Source organism: Desmodus rotundus, chromosome 10 (assembly GCF_022682495.2).
Source record: "Desmodus rotundus isolate HL8 chromosome 10, HLdesRot8A.1, whole genome shotgun sequence".
Classification (NCBI taxonomy): Eukaryota; Metazoa; Chordata; class Mammalia; order Chiroptera; family Phyllostomidae; genus Desmodus; species Desmodus rotundus.
Genome location: NC_071396.1, coordinates 18290793 through 18310982, shown reverse-complemented (window position 1 = coordinate 18310982; position 20190 = coordinate 18290793). Strand labels below are relative to the sequence as shown.

General features: G+C 41.2%; 1 protein-coding gene across 7 annotated transcripts in view; it reads left to right on the top strand.

Annotated features, from left to right (window-relative positions):
* Window positions 1–20190, top strand: part of RYR2 (ryanodine receptor 2) — a 522347-nt gene that overhangs the window by 241830 nt on the left and 260327 nt on the right. For all 7 annotated transcript variants that reach the window (XM_071219601.1, XM_071219596.1, XM_071219600.1 and 4 more), the window contains exon 13: window positions 12806–12970. In XM_071219601.1, coding sequence (XP_071075702.1) covers window positions 12806–12970 — 165 coding nt within the window. The remainder of the gene's footprint in view (window positions 1–12805; window positions 12971–20190) is intronic.

The following is a 20190-nucleotide window of genomic DNA, read 5'->3' as shown; positions in this document are numbered from 1 at the left end:
GCTCATACACGCACGGCCAGAGGTCCATAGTCAACAGAGACATGGGCCACACGGGGTGACGGCTAAAACACGCAGAGTGAAGGCCCAGTGTATTTGCCCCATCAGTGCATATAAATAGACTTCAACCACAATTTAAAATGACAATTTCGTATTGGCTCATGAAGTATGATTTATGCTGGTGCTGAGACTTACGTAAACAGCTTCATTTGCAGAGGCTGTAAATGAAACGATGGCTGATCAGTAGCAGGGCAATACAGACGGAAAGCAAGGCGTCTGGTCCTGGCCAGGTGGGTCAGTCGGTTGGAGCGTTGCCCCCTATGCCAGAAGGTTGTGGGTTCGATTCCTGGTCAGGGCACATGCCTAGGTTGTGGGTTCAATCTTCTTTTGGGGTGTGTACAGCAGGCAACCCATCCATGTTTCTCTCTCACACTGGTAATTCCTCCCTCTCTCTCCCCCCACTTCCTCTTTCTCTAAAATCAATGGTGGAAATATCCTCAGGCAAGGATAAAAAAAAAAAAAAAAAAGAAAGGAGTCTGTCTTACTCTTGGGGAGGAGGGCTTCAGCTGAACAGAGCGCTGAGTGAGACAGAGGACACTCCCCAGTGTCGAAGGGCGTGCTGCACTGGAGGTTGAGCAGTTGCCAAACGCCATAACCGGGTATGAGTGTCCAGACCGCAAAGCCTGCAGGAGGCGCAAGAAGAAACACACGGAAGAGCCTAGGAGTCAGAGACACCAGTCAGGTTTTTCCGTTCGGGACAGTTAGGCAGACGATACATAAGAAAATGTGTACAAGACGTAAATAATGTGCCATAGGGCATGTCATACATGTGCGTATTCCACGCCATCTAGGGCCTGGAGAACTGAGCTGTCCTGGGCCCTGCCCCTAATTGACATTCACTCACTCAGGAACACTGGAAGGGGAGGGACCTGGCTGGTAGCTGGGGACACGCTCATGGTTCTGTCTCTTAGAGCTTGTTGAGGCCGCTGGGAGGCAGGGGCCCTACCTCCCCTACCACTTGGCCTTTTAGAGCCCGTAACTGCTTCCATTCTGTGGTGCTGAGTAGGTCAGCCAGCAGAGCCGTGCACTCTACATGACTGATCTGCTGGGGATCTGGGCCCCGTTTCACAGCAGCGGAAGCCCAGGGCAGGGCAAGCGAGTCACTTGTTCAGTCGCCAGCTGGGATCACAGGGTAGTCAGTGGGCACGAGTTTGTCTGGGCCCCAGCCACCTGGCCAGAGTGGGTTTAAACAACCAGGCCCAGCCGGAATCCTGGGTGTGCTCAGTGAGCCCAGGCGGTTCACTCTACACCGCACGCAGCCTCACGCAGCCGAGGGGCCGCTCTGCCCTGCACGGGCTCCACAGGCCTGTCACTGTTGTCTGATCATGGCTCCCCAAGTCCTCCTCTTGCAGGGAAAATGGGAATGCTGAGTTCATCTTCCTTTTTCATCATTTCCATAACAACCATATTCCTCCGGTCTCCAAACATCCTGGTTTTGTTGTAGGAAGCTGAATACTGACACACTCTTTCCATTTTCCTTTTTTCTTTAATAATACTAATTCTCCAGGAGGCAGATGGGTGCCTCCAGCCAAAAGGGCCTGGGGTATTCCAGTGGAGAAGGAATCGCAGAAGGGAAAAATACGTGAGCAGATGTTAAAACTTGCTGCTAATCTAGCAATCTAGTGTTTTCTATTTGACAGAAATAAAATAAAGCCTGAGCAAGTTAACTTTATCATTCTTTGCCATGGCAAAGAGTCAAGTGTTTAATAAATATAGTTGATAGCTAAATGATATTAGCTATCAGAATGTGTTGATCTGGAAATACGTCCATCAGAATACTGTTGAGTGAAAGAAAAGAAAGCTGTAATTACAAAGTGTTATTGTTTTAATTTGAATAAACCTCTGTGTGTGTTTGTGTCTGACCAGATGATTGACAGGGAAGGACTGCTCTGACTGTTTACATTTGGGTGCTTCAGGGAGATCAAATTAGAAGTGCTTGGGACCATGGGTGCAGGACAAAATTTTGCTCAACTTTAAAAAAGTCAACCTCCGGATTATTCTGCCTGTTAAAGTAGCCATATTTCTTTGTAACAAAAAATCAATTGAGAAAAAACAACCACTGCACTGACATTCTTGGGCATACGTTTTGTGCACGTTTTAAATTTATTTCTTAAGGATAGATTCCTAGAACTGGACATGCTGACTAAAAGCTATGCATATTTTCAAAAGCTGTTAATGAAAGTTCTTGCTGAACACAATAGCCTTTGAAACCTTTTTCTCCAAATATCTCTCCTAATACTCACTTGGAGAATTTTGGCTATTTCTGGATTCTGGCCACTGCGTCATGCCATCGCATGGAGAGCAGGCTCCCCGCGCCCCTATTTAACGATCTCTTCAGTGTCTCTGTGGCTGGGCCCTTACCTGGCAGTTGTGTGTGAGGACCCGCTGCCCTGTGCAGGTGGTACTGACTCGCTGCCGAACACTCAGTTTGTTTAACTCACGCTGATAACTGAGCGTGATGGCGTGGCTGAGACGAGAGAAGGTGAAGCTGAAGGCCAGGAAAACGTTTTAATTTTAAAATCACAGTAGAATTCCAACTCTAAAATAATGGCTAGTTATGTAATTAAAGTTTTTTCTGGGAGGTAGAGACAGTAAATCTTCCTATAATTTCTTTCTAGAATTATTTGTTTATTATATATTTAATGCATAGTCATTACAGAACATTTTAAAAAAGGAATGCAAAAATGTCGTAAGAGGAAATTAAAATCACGTACAACCCATCATTTAGAAACAACATTGTTTCTACTTATTTTACTTATATGCATATCTGATATGAAATAAAGTAGGCACATTATATACTATGTTGTATATAATTTTTACTTAATATACAACTGTATGCCTTGATTAATAAAATTTTGACAGTAATTCAACATTCTGTTATATAGATTTATCATGAGTTATTTAGCTACTCCTGTTTATTTAGTGAGTTTTGAATTTTGTGCCCGTAAATTGAACATTTTTGTCTCCACATATTTCTGTGTATTGCCGATGCTTCCTTTTTGAAAGGTGGACAGGTTGGTTAAGGAATATGAGGTTTCCGAAGGTGCTGATTCTGCAGGCTCTCCGATGGCAGTGTCTGCAGGGCACAGTCTCGCATGGCCACCTGCTTTGCGCCGGTCACGGTCCAGGGAGCCTACGCATGCCCTTCAGAGCTGGGTGCCAGTTTTCATTCTGTGCAGCAGCACAGGAAAGTTATGTTCTGTGCACCCTCATCAACAGATTATTCTTAAAAATCTTTGCTAATTTTGATAGATAGAAAGCAATTGTATCTTATTTTATATACTATGGGTTTTAAGTGAATTTCCTAGTAAATGAAACTGATCTAATTTTACAGACATAATGTTTGTAGTATGCTGGTGAATGAAATGTATTGGGTTAGTCAAAAGTTCCTTTGGTTTTTTTCTGTAAGATGGCTCTAATAGTGCTTAGTTGTCTTTAACTTCATTCAAAACAGTTTGGTTAGATTGTATTGTGACGGCTGTCATTTCAGCGTGAATTAAAAAAAAAAAACATCAAAATTGGCGAGTATTTGTGTAGCCATTTTAATACTGAAGATGGAAGAAAATATACAACATTTATGCTTTATTATTTCAAGAAAGGTGAAAATGCAACTGAAATCCAAAAAAAGAAAGATTTGTGCAGTGTATGGAGAAGGTGCTGGAGAATGTGTCAAAAGTGGTTTGCGAAGCTTCATGCTGGAGATTTCTTGTTGGATGATGCTCCATGGTCGGGCAGACCAGTTGAAGTTGACAATGATCAAATTGACACATTAATGGAGAATAATCAACCTTATACAGGCAGAAGATAGCTGACATAGTCAAAATATCCAAATCAATAAAGTTACTGATGAAAATGAGAAATGTGTCTTTTATGGAAAAAATCATGTTTGGCTAACCCAATATTATCACAATAAGTAGTTTCTAGAAATTGCTTCTTTTCATTTGTCTGAATGCATGTGGCTTTTATAAGCAAATGAATGTGAACAAAATGTTCCTACACTTGACACTCTGTCCCACGGCAGTGACTTTAGGTGTCTCCCCAGTATGTGACTTCCACCTTGTGCTTTAGACTGTATTTCAGATGATTTGAAGGGTTTTGTGTTTCTTAAGTATGTATGTATGTTGTATGTATATTCTCACATGTATTTCACATGATCTCCCAATCCCAACTAATGTAGGCCAAAATAGGATAAATAGCAATGTTTTCCAGGTTGTGGGCTCTTGAAGTTGCCAGTAAAATTTATTCTGAAAGGAAGCATAAATATATTCCAGTTGGGAATGGAAAGAAGTTCCAAAATACCAACTGGTGTCCTAGGGAAAAGTAAATGGGACAGAAATTCATGCATACATATGAACATGTTGTGAAAAATTGAAGAGTTATTAATAGTGGTGATTGTAATGTTTAAAATATCAACTCATTTTAACTGGAATACAGGTAGCCTCATGAATGTAAAACCCATTCATGATAAAAATTATTTTCTGCAATCACGTAATAAAGAAGCATTGAACTTACTGACTAAAATAGAATAAAAGCAGAGTCCCCAATTAAAGATTAAATTGTATATTTAAAAAATAAAATGTTGTTTTATATTGTCTATATTTTAGAGAAAATGGTGTACCTAAACAGTTAATGATTATTCGGTTACAGGCTCTGGTCTCTGAAATACATGTCGGGTTCACTAAAAGGTGCACTTGTTTTTTTTCTCATAGTGCCACTGACAGGTTGAATTGCTTGCCATATCGTTACATATTTTTGTCATAATATTTCCAATGAAAATAATGAGCACTTAAATTTTTTGGAAGGCTTTTTTAATGTACCATATTTCTTTGATTTTAGGTAGACATTCAGTGTGCAATTAATAAATGACTATTGATTGACCTAATTACTGTTTTGCAAATCAAGTTTTCATTATTGATGAAAAACTAAGCTTTTTTATGTCAGTTGAAAATATCAGTTTTTACCTTGGATTCAGGGGTATGGTTTTGGAAATTCTGAAGTGAAAATTGTCTGGCATGAACCCTTGCATTTATATTGGTTTTCCTTTGCCTACAACTGTGTGAGACCTCTTTGCTAGTATATATTTGAAACTTTACAAATCACTGTGATTTTCCTTACTTGAAGTGATAAGTGAGAATGGCCTTAAAGACTCATACTACTCGTTAACGTGGGGAGCACCTCCCCCCATCGTCATCAGGACGTCTTGGACAGTGATGGGAGTGCTCAGCCGCCCATCTGAAATTCAGGATTGGACAGGAGAGTCAATAGTCGTTGACAACTGCACATATTCAGAATAAGCAGAACAAAGTAGAAAATAGATTATAATATAACCTATGTTGGTCCTCTTATTTTCCCAGCTTTATTGAGATATAATTGATGCAACATTGTGGAATTGTAAGGTGTACAATGGGATGATTTGACATACATCTTTATTGCAAATGCTTATGTTGCTCTGCTCCTAAAGAAGACATTTTCACATAACGGACAATTCAGTTTGATTAATGTAGGTTTTCTTGGGCCTATTCTTCATTTTCTCTGCACCTAGAATCCTCAACCCTCACTTTGAAATGTGTTGAAATGTCAGGTTTAAACATAAGGTAGATCTCGCCAGTCACAGATGTGTTATACTTCCCCAAGATGTAACTTTTTGGTTTAAAATGCCACTGACATGTTCCTGTCTGGGTGGTTTCCTCCCATTTTTCCTCTTCCAGGCACCATGAATAGAAACTGCCGCTGCTGAGAAGGTGAAACACCAGACTCAGATAGGCTGCCAGAGGGACCACAGGGTGCATGGAGCAAGTGCAAAAATAGAATGGGCAAAACCGTTTTTAGGACATAGTTTTTTACTATGTTATTTTTGTTTGGGGTTTTTATTCTTGGTTCAAAAAATGTCTTGATGCTTTACAAAACACAATAAAAATAAGAGTAATGGTTAATTTATGGGCCAAATAATGTGCAAGTACCTTATCTACATTATCTCATTTAATTCTAGTTCAGCCCTATGACACTCAGGTACTATTTTTAATCCTAATTGTGCAGGTGAGGAAACTGAGGCTTAGATAAGTTATGTGGCAGATCCAGACTTTGAACCTAAGTAGTAAAACCAAAGCCCTCATTAATAAGAAAATTAAAGATATTACAATAATAACAGCAGATGGGAAAGAGGCGTGGTGTACCTGTGATCTGGTGAGTACCCACTAGAGTGGTTCAGTGACTGATTAATATCTAAAAAGTAAAAGCAAAATAAAGAGCATGTATTTTTCCTAGCAAAATAATTATACAAAGTTATCATTAGAGATGAATTTTTATTTTGATCAGGATTATATTCAAAAGAGATTTTTTTTTTTTGCAGTAACTCTTTCTCAAGGGGTGCTGCTAGCATAATGGAAAATAATGCCAACTTCCGGCCAAGGTGGAGGCATAGGTAGATATACTGTGCTTCCTCACACAACCAAAAGAAGGACAACAACAGATTTAAAAATAAAAAGCTACCAGAATTGAGAGAAAACCGAACTGTATTGAAGTCTGACAACCAAGGAGTTAAAGAAGAAACATTCATCCAGACCAATAGGAGGGGCGGAGACAGGAAGGTGGGGCAGTGAGAACTTGCGGCAAGGTGGTGGCTGGCAAAGTGGGCAGTCCCACATTTGTGGGCAGATAAACTGGGAGGAGCAACTGGGGAGTGAGACAGACCCCACAACCCAGGGTTCCAGCGCAGGGAAATAAAGCCTCAGAACCTCTGGCTGTAAAAACTTGTGGGGGTTGAGGTGGCAGGGTAAGCTCCCAGCCTCACAGGAGAGACCCACAGGGTCCTAGTATGTATACAAAGCTACCCACCCAGGAATCAGCACCAGAAGGGCCCTTGCTTGTGGCTAGTGGAGGAAATGACTGAAAACTGGCCGAGAGCTAAGCAAGCGGCACTGTTCCCTCTTGGACCTCTCCCCCACATATAGTGACCTGGGTTGCCCCGTCCTGGCAAATACCTAAGGCTCTGCCCCCTACTACGTAACAGGTGCTCCAAGACCAAAAAAATGGCCCAAATGAAAGAACAGATCAAAGCTCCAGAAAAAATACAACTAAGTGACAAAGAGCCAACCTATCACATGCACAGTTCAAAACACTGGTAATCAGGATGCTCACAGAAATGGTTGAGAATGGTCGCAAAATAGAGGAAAAAGTGAAGGCTATGCAAAGCAAAATAAAGGAAAATGTACAGGGAACCAACAGTGAAGGGAAGGAAATCGGTACTCAAATCAATGGTTTGGAGCAGAAGGAAGAAACAAGAATTCAAAAAAAATCAGGAGAGGCTTAGGAAACTCCAGGACAACTTTAAACGTTCCAACATCTGAATTATAGGGGTGCCAGAAGGAGAAGAGGAAGAGCAAGAAACTGAAAACTCACTTGAAAAAAATAATGGAGAACTTCCCTAATCTGGTAAAGGAAATAGACTTCCAGAAGTCCAGGAAGCTCAGTCCAAAAAACATTGGACCCAAGGAAGCACACACCAAGGCACATCATAATTACATTACCCAAGATGAAAGATAAGGACAGAATCTTAAAAGCAGCAAGAGAAAAGGAGACAGTTACCTACAAAGCAGTTCCCATAAGGCTATCAGCTGATTTCTCAAAAGAAACCTTGTAGACAACAAGGGGCAGGAAAGAAGTATTCCAAGTCATGAAAGGCAAGGACCTACATCCAAGATTACTGTATCCAGCAAAGCTATCATGTAGAATGGAAGAGCAGATAAAGTGCTTCCCAGATAAGGTCAAGTTAAAGGAGTTCATCATCACCAAGCCCTTATTTTATGAAATGTTAAAGGGACTTATCAAAGAAAAAGGAGATCAAAAATATGAACAGTTAAATGACAACAAACTCACAACTATCAACAACCGAACCTAAAAACCCCAGAAAACAAAAACAAACTAACACTAGAACACTAAGACTAGAAGACTAAGACACAAACAACTAGAACAGGAACAGAATCACAGAAATGGAGATCACGTGGAGGGTTATCAGTGGGGAAGGGGAGGGGTGGAATGGGGGAAAAGGTACACAAAATAAGTAGCAAAATAGTAGGTGGAAGATAGACTGGGAGGTTAAGAGTAGTATAGGAAATGGAGAAGCCAAAGAACTTTTATGTACAACCCATGGACATGAACTAAGGGGTGGGTGGGAGAGGGTGTGTAGGGTGAAGGAGAATAAAGGGTGGGGAATGGGACAACTGTAATAGCATAATCAATAAAATACATTAAAAAATAATGCCAACTGTGGTTTTACAGAAGATATGCAATTTCAGTGATAGTTTTTATGCTGATCCTTTTTAATGATAGTGAACCAAAGAGCTAGCTGCAACCTCTGTTGGGGAAGATGAGGCACATCATCAGTCAGAGGTCAACCAGACAAGCAGAGCCCACACCAGGTATGAAGAAATACTGAGGGGGCCCCGACCAGGTGGCGCAGTTGGTTGGAATGTCATCTCGATACACCAAGGTTGATGGTTCAATACCCAGTCGGGGCACATATAAGAATCAACCAATGAGAGCATAAATAAGTAGAACAACAAATCTGTCCCTCTCTTCCCCCTACACCCTTCCCCTCCTCCCCTCTCATGGGCTTACTTTATGAGATCACGAGGCAGTGGAGTCAGCCACAGGGTGAGGGGTGTGGAAAGGCAGGCCAGGGCCAGGGTGGAACGCCATGGGCACTGGCTGTATGTGGTCTCCGAGCTCAGGGAAAACCTCTGCTGTCTACTAAGGGCTCACTGAGCATCCCTCCCCCAGGATAATCTCCCATTTGATTTGCTCAAGGCCAATTGATTAGGGACCTTAATTACACCTGCATGACTTCTCCTTTGCCATATGATGTAACCTAATCTCAGGACTGATGTTTTTCATACTCACTGGCCCAGCCCACACTCGGGGAGAGGGGTCACATAGGGTGATGGAGGGCTCCTCAGAAGCTCATGACTCGTTTCACTGCTGCAGAGACCCCCCACCCCCAGCACAGGAAATGTCCAAATTCCTTTTCTGCACAAGCCCACCTGTCAGTCTCCTCAGAAGATTTCTGAATGCCAGGGATAAAGAGAGCTGTATCTGTATATTTTGCAACTCTTCCCTGGATGGGGAGTAATTTCTCTGACCCTGTGGCATATTTCACAGTGAGCAACTATTCTGTGCTTCAATGTGGCACCGAAAAAGAGCAAATGCAGCTTTTTTATTGACCCTTACCTTTCCTCACTTGAATTGTTACTTGTCCAAAGGAGGACTGGCTATTTTAAACACAAAGACTCCCATTATCTAAAGAGAAAGGCCCCTTTATCCCTTCATCCTCTCAGCCGCTTGGCAGAATAATGTGAGTAGATTTAAGGATGATTCAATTAATGCTAGAAGAGTCTCTTTGAACCATCTGGTCCACAGAGTAAGAACATAGTCCTACAGGACTCGTTTACATTTATTAGGGAGTCTGGTGTGGTGCCTCCAATGCCTTTCGTGTCACTTAGTAAGGACAGTTGTTCAGAAGTGGCTTTGGCTTTGTAATGTGCCGGTTTGGCACGTCAGGGTGTTTGTAATAGCCATCTGATCTTGAGATTGGAAAACTTTTGTTCATTACCTGCTTTCAACTTTATCCACTCAGTCTATGATTGTCATCTGATATTAGCCTGATTTAAGTAATTTTACATTTTAATTGATGTTTTCATTTTCTCATTACATTCTGTTTTTTATAATTTATATTTCTCGACTGAGATTCCTCATATTTTTACTCATTATGCATATATTTTCCTTTATGCCCTTGTACATATTTTATATTTATAATAGTTGTTTCAAATTCTCTGCCTACTAATACTTTGCATCAGTTTCTATTGCGTTTTTTTTCTTTAGTACAGGTCACTTGGTTTAAAATTTAGTTCAGATCAGTTTCCTTATTTCTTCACCTCTCATTCTTGACAGTACACAGGATGTTGGAAGCTTTGTGGTAGAGACTGCCTTTTGTTAGGGCTGTCTTCTGAATGGAGGTTTCGGTTTGGGCAGGCAGTTAACCCTGCTGGGCCGGAGCTCCAGCTTTCTCCCGTTCACAGTGGGCCGTGGCTTCTGTTTCTGCTTAGTGGTTTCAGCTTCCGTTTCTGCACTGGCTCTTTCTGGAGTGCGCGTGGTTCAGTGGTCAGCAAGAATTGCAGTGGATTTTATAAGCAGGTCCTGTGGTTATTTCTGTGATTCAGCTTTTCTGATTCGCAGGCTGCTGGGGTCCCAAGCGTGTCCCCTGACTCCTCAGTCAGTGAGGCACAGTGTCGCTCTGTCTGGGCTGTGGGTGGCACGTGGGGCAGGGCAGCCTGAGGCCAAGGCAGCGTTGTGTGAGTCTCCCGGGTGCTGCTCCCCTTTAGAGTGGAGACTGCTCTCCAGTTTGTCCCCCTCAAGGGCATCCAGATAGGTTTTCAAAAGCATTTTTCTTTGAAAATGTGTAATTATCTATGAGGATTAGTCCAACTAAACTATTCCATCATTGCCAAAGCTGGAATTCTCAAAAGAAAAATAAAATTTAAAAGGTCATTCCAAAACTGAAGGCCCATAGTTTCGATATGGTCTCGCTAATACAGAATTTGGACCATTGCTGCTTGTCTGTTCGGGACACTTACCTTTAGTGACACCGGCTGAGTTTCTGTTAGACGTTTCACCAGCTGCCCCATTCCCGGTTCACGTTGTGCTGCTTCTTGTGCTTGTTCGAAAGGTCTGGATTATTTTCACCCAAATTTCTCCTAAGCCTGAGCCACACACACACACACACACACACAGCCAAGAAATAGAAGGAGGAAGGCCTATGTTCTTTCATTTTTTCTCATGTCGCTTTAGCAGTTTTTACCTGACTTGAGAGGCAGTCTTCATGAAGTTTCACAGTTAAAACTTCTAATTCACAGTGATGGAACCAGTTTGGTAAAAATTAGACACAGCCTAACCTCACAGTTAGTACCTGCGGCCCCTCAACACACAACCCACGAGTCTGTAAATAGACTACCAACTAATTTCCTTGGGTAAAGGGGAAGAAAAGGTAGAATCTGAGGAGATGATGACATTGTTGCATTTTCCACCAGGATTTAATTTTCCTATTGATAGGGTTAGTGTAAGTAGATTAGTAGTGTATCTTGTTTGGTAAAATGAAATTGGAATACTTTGTTATCTATTGTATTACAGATACTTGGAATAGTGTTACAAATTATTTGCATAATGGTTAAATCAACTTAATTTGTAATTGTATTCATTTTCTTATATGGCCTTGACCTTAACAATTTCAACTCATTTTGATTTTCAGTTGTTGATGGAAGGTCATAATCATTTTGAATTATTACTAATAGAGTATTCAAATGACAGATTTTTTGCTTAAATTTTCCTTTTTGTATAACAGACATGAATTTTACTCAAAAGAAAAATAAAATTTAAAAGGTGATGCCGGAACTAAAGGCCCCTAATTTAGATCTAGTATAGCTAATACAGAATTAGTAATAGTTACAACATTGTATAACTATTACTAATTTCAAAGAACAGCCAAATAACCGAAGTCATGAAAGGAACTTAAAGTAAATTTAACAAGGAAAATTTGACCAAGGAGAATAAGAAACTACTAAAAGAGGTATTGCAACCAAAAGAATATTAAATTTTTTTCTATTATTTTAAGGACTGTGCAAAACTTCATGACAGTGAATTGCTGAAGGGGGGGGTGGTGGGAATTAAAAGGACAGTTGAATGAGGAAGCATTAAGACACAAGGGTTTGAGCCCTGGCCGGTGTGGCTCAGTAGGTTGCAGCGTCATCCAGTGGACTGAAGTGTCACGGGTCATGTTCCTGGTCAGGGCACGTATGGGAAGTACAAGAAGACAACCAACTGATGTTTCTGTCATCTCTCTCTTCCTCTCTCCCCCCACCCCCCAAAGCAGTGAAAAAGGCCTTAGGTGAGGATAAAATTTTTTGGTAAACATAGGGATTTGAAAGACACATTTAGCTGGTAGCAGAGCATCGACTGCTTCACAGCAGAGGGAGTTCAGCCCTTGTGACACTTTAGAGAAAGCCCGAGCTGGAAATTGCTGTATTGGAAGCTGAGCCACAGCAGTTCTGAATAGTTCTAAAGAAATCATTGTTAACAGTTGACATCCTTGTTAACAAAATCACCGTCACCATCATTTTCATGGTCAAAATCATTAAAAATTAAGTGTTTATCCCAGACACTGTGCTGAAAATTTTACACACATTATCTCATTTTTTTCTGGTACTGTGGGGGAAATACTTTTGTTGACTTTATTTACAGATGAGAAGTCGGAAGCTTGAAAGCTGTAATTAACTTGTCTGAAGGCCACAACAGTAGCAAGTGGCAGAGACTGGACTCAGGCCTGGATTTGCTGTCCCATGAACCTATGCTCTTAAGAACCAATAAAGAAAACAATAATCTGGAAAGTATATGAAGCCGGCACTACTCATTTTAAGATCTCCGGTTTGGAGTTGTCATTGAGCAATATAAAATTTGATGTTATGCCAAAATAAATTTCTCTCCATGTGAATAATTCAAGAAAAGGTTACTTATTCTTACAATTGTTACTTGATGCTTCAGTAGAAGTTGAACTGTTAGAATAGAATATTCAACCATTATTATTTCAGGGGACTTCAGAGGGCTGAATTTTTCAAGGAACATATTTACCACAAGGCCAAGTTCTTTTAATGTAAAGTAGTGTTTTAAAAGGTTTGCTTAGCTCCTTTTCCTCTCTCCTTAGGAAAAGTTGGATGCAGGGGTGAGAAAAGAAGTCGATGGCATGGGGACCTCTGAGATAAAGTACGGAGACTCGGTCTGCTACATCCAGCACGTGAACACAGGCCTGTGGCTGACCTACCAGGCCGTGGACGTGAAGTCTGTGCGAATGGGGGCCACACAGCGTAAGGTGAGGTGGTGGGGAGCACCCTGTACAGCGCGCGCCTCTCGGGTCTGCAGTGCACACACACAAGGCAGGAGGGGTGGCCGCTGGCCTTTGTAACCGACATGCCGCGAACCGTCCGATCCCACCACGAGAGGCTCTAGTTGAGTAAGGTGAGCGTGGCTGGACGTGACCTCAATGATGTAGACGTGAAGTGAAGAAATACGTTTCTTTCTGGATTCTCGCTTACTCTCCCTCCTCCCCTGTGCCCTCCGTGCTGTGGCGGGGCCTGTGTTTCTAAAACGGAGACCTGCTCACGCACTGACCTCCCAGGCCTGCACTGGCTCTCCTTCGCCTACGAGACCACACTGTATTTCTTGGAGATGCAAATTCCTGGTTTTATTAAGTGAATTTTCTTGTACCCTGACTTTGTTAAATCTGTTATACTTTAGATTTAAATCAATGATTAATCATTTTTGATATTTATGAGTAGACAACTTATACCACAATTTCCACATTCTTTTTTTCCTTTTTTACTAAATATATTGAGGTGACATTGGTTAGCGAGATCATACAGGTTTCGGGTGTACAGTTCTGTGATACATGCTCTGTATGTTGCCTTGTGTGCCCACCACCCACAGTCAGATCTTTTGTCACCAAGTGTTTGACCCCTTTACCCTTTACAGCCCCCACCCCCTCTGTCTGATAACCGCCATACTGTTGTCTATGTCTGCAAGTTTTTTTTTTTTGTCTTATTTGTTCATTTGTTGCTTTCAGTCTTATATTTCACATATGGGTGAAATCACATGGTTCTTTACTTTTTCTGTCTTATTTTGCTTAGCATGATATTCTTAAGACCCATCCATGTTGTCACAGATGGCAGCATTTCATCTTTTCTTATGGCCAAGTAGTATTCCACAGCGTACATGTGCCGCAGCTTCCTTATCCAGTCCTCTGTCAGAGGACACTTCGGCGGTCTCCATGTCTTGGCCACCGTGAATAATGCCGCAGTGAACATAGGGGTGCATTCGTCTTCAGGAATAAATGTTTTTAGGTTTTCTGGAAGACCGGGCTTTTCGTAGTGATGCAACACCCCTCCTGTCTGCCTCTCGCCTGCTCTCTGCCCCTTTATTCCTTCCATTTCTCCTTCCGTTTCTCCAGCGTGACGCAGCACATTGCAGTTTCTCCAAAAAAAAAAGCAAACAAACAAAACACGACTTGTGCACATCTGTGCCTGTGCATGCACTGTTTTTTCTGTTTCAAGTACCATTTAAACTTTGCTTTCTCCACCCAATTCCTATCTCTTCTCCAGAGATTAAGTGAAAAATTGATCTTAGAAGTTCTTCCCGACTCTCAGCTTAGCCCCTACGCCTACCTTCCTTTGTGGTCTCATAGTATTTGTGCATAACTTACTAAATTTTATACACGTCCCTGTGCTATTTTATTTGTTAGGCTACATGTCTCCTAGTTTGTGAGTTCCCTTGGGGAAACCACGTAGTACTAAACTGTTCACATTTCATATTTTTATACCAACATATAACAGTGCACAGAACTAAATAACAAGACAAATGTTATTTCTACACGTGAGACCTCAGAAAGGAATTCTGCAATGGGACAGAAACTTATTTTCAATAGAATCGTCACAACAGACACACATTCCAGTGTAGGTCGTTCAGTGTTAACTGCAGTCTGTTTGGAGTGACCAGAGCCGGTTTTAATGAAGCTGGAGGCAGAATCTGCTCTGATGGGGTTGGGCTTCAATGCACCCCTATACTGCCGTGCTCAGAGCATCAGATAAGATCCTGGGACAGCTGTCCTGTAGCCCAACCCCACTGGGTTATCACCATTACCTGTGGTCAAATTTTACAGGTAAAATTTATATGCACTGAAATCTAAAAAAATTAACTGTGCAGTTTTGACAATTGGATACATTTGTGTGACCCACACACATCACAATAAGGAACATTTCCATATTGCTCAGAAAATTGCCCAACATGCCTTCCCGGGTCATCCCCCACCCCCCGGGGGCATCTGCTTTCACGACCTTTCCCTCCGTGGGTTAGTTTTGACTGATAGAGAACTTCCCGCACAGGAAACCACGCACACGCTCCCTCCAGTATGTGGCTTCTTTCACTCGGCAAAATGCCTGATTTTTGTCCTGTTGTTGCATGCTGGGATCTGAAGAGTTGAAACTGCTTTTTAAGGTCTTCAGAAGCCAGAGCGTGATAGTTAAGGGAAGTTCAGGTAGTTCACTGTCAAGGAGAGGGGGGCAAAAAGGAAAAGGCACGACAAGGTATATAATGGTGACTGGCTTATGAACTGTCTTCCTTGCTAGACTCTGGGCCCGCGAGCCACAGCTCTGATTTCTGTGTTCTACACATGCAGCACAGCTCCTGGATCGGAGTGGTGCACAGCCAACATTTCTTGAATGAAAATGTGCATTTTCAAGAGCGTAGTTCCAGTTGAGTAGATGAGGTTGCACCTGCACCTGTTCACCTGGTCTCCAACTGTGTTAGCGTTGCAGAGTTTGGGACCACACACGCTGCAATAGCACCTGGAAGGTGAAAAGCTAGTGTCCAAATTGTGGCGAGAGAATCTGGTTGGGCTTTCAGGCAAATTTCCATTTTGATAATGATATTTGGCCATGATGTTCTATCTGATTTGGCAGATGCTTATCTTTTTTTCTAAATGCTTTATTTGAAAAATTTCAAGCATACAAAAAATTGGAAAACTAATCAGTAGACATCCATGCATCCTTGAATTAGATTCAACAGTTATTAATAGTTTGCAGTAGTCACTTCCTTCCCCTGCATCCCTCCTGTCTTCTCTTTCTTTCTCTGTGTGGATGTGGATGTGTGTATTGCGTGTATATGTACACACATCCACACACGCAGCCACAGCACCACTCATACACCTAACCATGATAATTCCATGGCATCATCTACTACCCTGTTCACGTTCATATTTCTGTTGTTCTGAAAATGTGTTTTTTAGCTTATTTTAAGTCAAGATCCGGTCAAGGTTTGTACGTGTATTTATTTTTACGCCGCCTCAGTTTCTTTTAATCTGGGATAGCTTCTCACCTTTGTCCCGTGCCGCTGAGTTTTGTACAGATCCAAGCCTGTGACAGGCTGCACCGCGTTCCAGTTGGGTTTGCCCATTTTGTCCCCGTGGCCCAGGGTCCTTGAGAGTCTGTAAACTTGGAATTAGGCCCAGGGCGCTGCTGCCTAAACCAGTCGCCCTTATCCACCTGTGGCCCTTTGGTGCTCGAATGTGGCTAGCATTCCAGATACTGAATTGTTAGTTTTGTTTAATTGTAATTGACTTAAATTTGAAAACTTATACCTGAGTAAGGGATTAGGAAACTTACATGCATGTTTGTAACAACTTAAGCATGTGAAGGTGCTTTTCCAACTATGTAAATGTCCTGAATTCTGAAATAGGTCACGTGTTTTCAATGATAAGTTGGTATCCAAAACAAGATAGTCTATAAATATAAAATACACTCTGGATTTTGAAGACAAAGAATGGTAAAAGTGAATTTAAAATATCCCATTAACAAGTCTGTATGTTTATTACATGTTGAAATAATAATATTTTAGATTGCTAGGTGAAATCAAGTATATTATTTAAAATAATTTTACCTTTAAAAAAAACCTCTTACTAATATGGGTTTTGGAAAATTCAAAGCTACATATTCTAGAAACACCTTCTGCCTCCCGCATCTCCCTCCAGTCACTGCCCCCGCAAGGACAAACACTGTCGTCGCTGCTGAGGCTGGGGATGAGTTTTGTCGTTGGGCTTTTCATTTTATTGTGTTGACGGTGATTTTATTGGCTTTTCCGTACTGCATTCCGTGTTGTTAAACGTGAATATTTACCAGAGAGGTTAAGTGTTCAAACAGATTTCACAAATTGTAAAGAACTGAAAGAAAGAAAACAAAGGAAAAGTTTTTTTCTCAGATATCAGTTTATTAAACACTCTTGTCTAATACGGCATTTTCCTTATAGCTTTTATTTAAGGTTCCAAATATGATATATGGTTATAGGAGAAATACAGGTATAAATGGTAACATATAGACACATTTTTTAAAAGATAGAAATAAATTTCAATCAGAAAAATCACTACTCTTTGGGTGTTATTTCCCATTTGATATACTTAAATGGTAAATGCGAAAAAAAAAAGACTTAAATAGTAATTTTTTAACTTTTTTTTTTTTTGCTCATTTTTTTTTTTGCAATTCCTTTGGATGAGTTTTTAAAACCGCATACCCTATGATATACTTTTAATTATAAATTTAAGTAGTTGCAAATAAAATGGTTTTTTACTGTAAATATTTTAAACCCAACTCTACATATGTCTTTTAAATATGTTATATGGGAACTGCATACAAGGTTCCCACAGTTTCCTTCATTCACTCTGTTGAATCGCATAAAGCAGTGACCCCAGATGGTCCTGCCTCCCAAGTGAACCTCGTGTCCGTTCCCTGTGCCCACCTGTATGTGTCCGGATCGGCCTCTAGCCCATCGGTGGGCAGGACTCATGCAGCCTCTTCTCCAGTCCCCTGACCTCGGTCTCCCTCATCCCAGCCACAGGGACCTAGTGACTGCCACGCTCACACATATGTGGCTGAGTGCCACATCCTGTGGTCTCTGGTCTCCTGAGCCTGCAGCCCGACTACTTTCCTCATCTCACTGTTGAGTCTGCGGCAGCAATGCCAGGATTCTCACTGGTCCTCCACGGTGTTCTTCCTTAGCTGTGGGTCGAAGCCACCATGGGACCTACCTTCTCTGTCACGGGCTGACAGAGAGCTTGTCTTTTAGAAAAGATTCATATGGATGCTGAGAAGGTGAGCAGTCTCGTTTAAGTTGGTTAAAGAATGTGGGAAACTGACTTTCTAGGCCATAGAAGAGAGAATCTAGTTAAAACCTCTCCTGTAAACTTGTCACTACTTCTGGATCCATCCATCTACTCAGTCTTTGTTGGAGGACTTCAGTGAGGTCCTGATGTCCCAGGCAGGACTTCCCAATCTAGATTCCTAATTAGCCAGATCTCCCAGTTTGCCAGGGTCTTCAAATCACTGAATTTTAAAGAAAAGCTCATTGCCCTGGCCAGTGTGGCTCAGTTGGTTGGAGCATCATCCTGGAGACTGAAAGGCTGTGGGTCTGATTCCCTGTCAGGGCACATACTGAGATTGTGGGTTTGATCCTAGGTCGGGACATGTTCGAGAAGGCCACCGAGTCGTTTTTCTCTCACATCAAGGTCTCTGTCACTGCCTCTCTCTGTTTTGCTCTCTCTCTCTCAAATGTCCTCGGTTTATAAATAAAAAGAAAAGCATGTTGGTGCTATCTTTGCCAACCTTTACATTTTGAAACTGCTTTTCTGTTCTTTCATATGAATAAAAACTTGGTTAGTTAAAAAAATATCGGAATCACTATTCAGCGCTCTTATACATCCCACTTAATGGGAAGATTCATGTTTTGCTGAAGAAGTATAAATTCACTGTTTGCACAGTGATGCACAGGACACACTGGGGGTTAACAGTATGTAACTTGTATGCTGCATTACCTTTTAAATGCACGCGTCACCCAGGGTTTTTAACCAGGGCACTTAGGTCTTTTTAAAACGGAGAGGGGAGTCGTTCAAGCACAGCTTCAGTCTGTGTTCTCCCGTCTGCCAGATTCTTCCCCAGGAACACGTGGCACCCCTTCCCCTCGCCACAGGGGTCCTCTTCCCTTCAGAATCCCCATCTTTCTTTCCTCGTCTCTGCAGTTTGCTTCTCCAGTGTGTCTGCCAAACGACTTACTTTGTTTTCGTTGGTGCCGTTCCGTATTTTCAGTTTGTGTCATGCCTTTGAAATTTGGGCCTTCCTATAGTGCTTCGTTATCTCCCCAGCTCACTGTCTGTCTCAGTGTGCTGTCTCTCATCGGTTCTGGCGGTTCACCTCACTGTGTGTCCCTGCGGGTTTTTACCTGTTTCACGGAAGTCAAACACCTTGTGTTTTGTGGACAACTGAGGAAGTTTGCATATTTTAGTAGTTTCTTGCTATGCCTATTTTACTTACGTTTTTTAAGAATTAGGAGTTAGTGCTGTATTTTATCAATTAAAATGTCTTAGTGTCCTTTAATTTGCTGATAATAAGTTAATAGACATCATGATATTGAAGAATCCTTAAATTCATAGAGTAAACCCTATCTGGCTATAGGGGTATTATTCTTTTGAAATCCTACTAGATTCTATTCGTATTTTATTTAGAATTATTACATATATTCACAGGTGAAATTAATCTTTGTTTATTGATACTGAAATTGAATTTCATACAATTTTCATGTGTCATGACACTTTATTGGTTTTTCAACCATTTAAATGTAAAAACCATTTTTAGCTTACAGCCTTTAGGAAAATAGGCAATAGGCTGACTTCCGGTGAAGACAAATGTGCCATTCAGAGTTTATTGGAACTCACTTGTGAAACTGTCTCATCCTAGCGTTCTTGAAATAGTAGATCTTCAGTTTCCTTTGCAATCTCTTTTAAATAAAGCGGCCCCCGGCTCAGGAACGTGGTGGCGGGAAAGGCCCCAGAGAACCTCCAGGGCACGGCTCCCAGTCTGGGCATATGTTGGCATTTTAGCTAATAAAACCGTACAATAACGTCAGCAATAATGTGGCAACGCTCAGCCGCAAAGAAAAAAAATAAAAAATAAATAAAGTGATCGCATCAGATTTTCCACTTAGGTGGGGGGTTCTGTTCAGTGAGTCCCAATTCTCTAGGAAGTCATCGCATTTCTGTGGGTCACTCAGTAACATTTTTGTGTTACATTTGTTTTTATTCTTTATTGTATTTCGTCCCCATGGAAGTCCACACAGGATTCTCTTATTATAATTTTATAAAGCTAATGTCTTTTATGTCTTCTCTCTCGTTCTCTGTGTTTTTGCTTTCTTTTTTATTTTTAGCCTGGTTTGTGAGAGGTTTACCTATTTTACTTACTTTCTGAACGAATCAAATTTTGGGCTTTAAAAAATCCTTTCTAATATTTTATTTGATTTCTACTTTATTAAGTCCTATTTTTATCTTCATCAATTTCCCTTTTCAACTTTCTTTTTCTTTTTTAGAGTGTTAAAATCAGGAATATGTTTTTTCATTTTAGTCATTTTTTCCACTTTTACAACGAGGCATTTAAGGCTCTATAATTGCCTTTAAATACAGTTATATTTCTCTTTCATTGATCAGGTTCCAGATTGCATTGC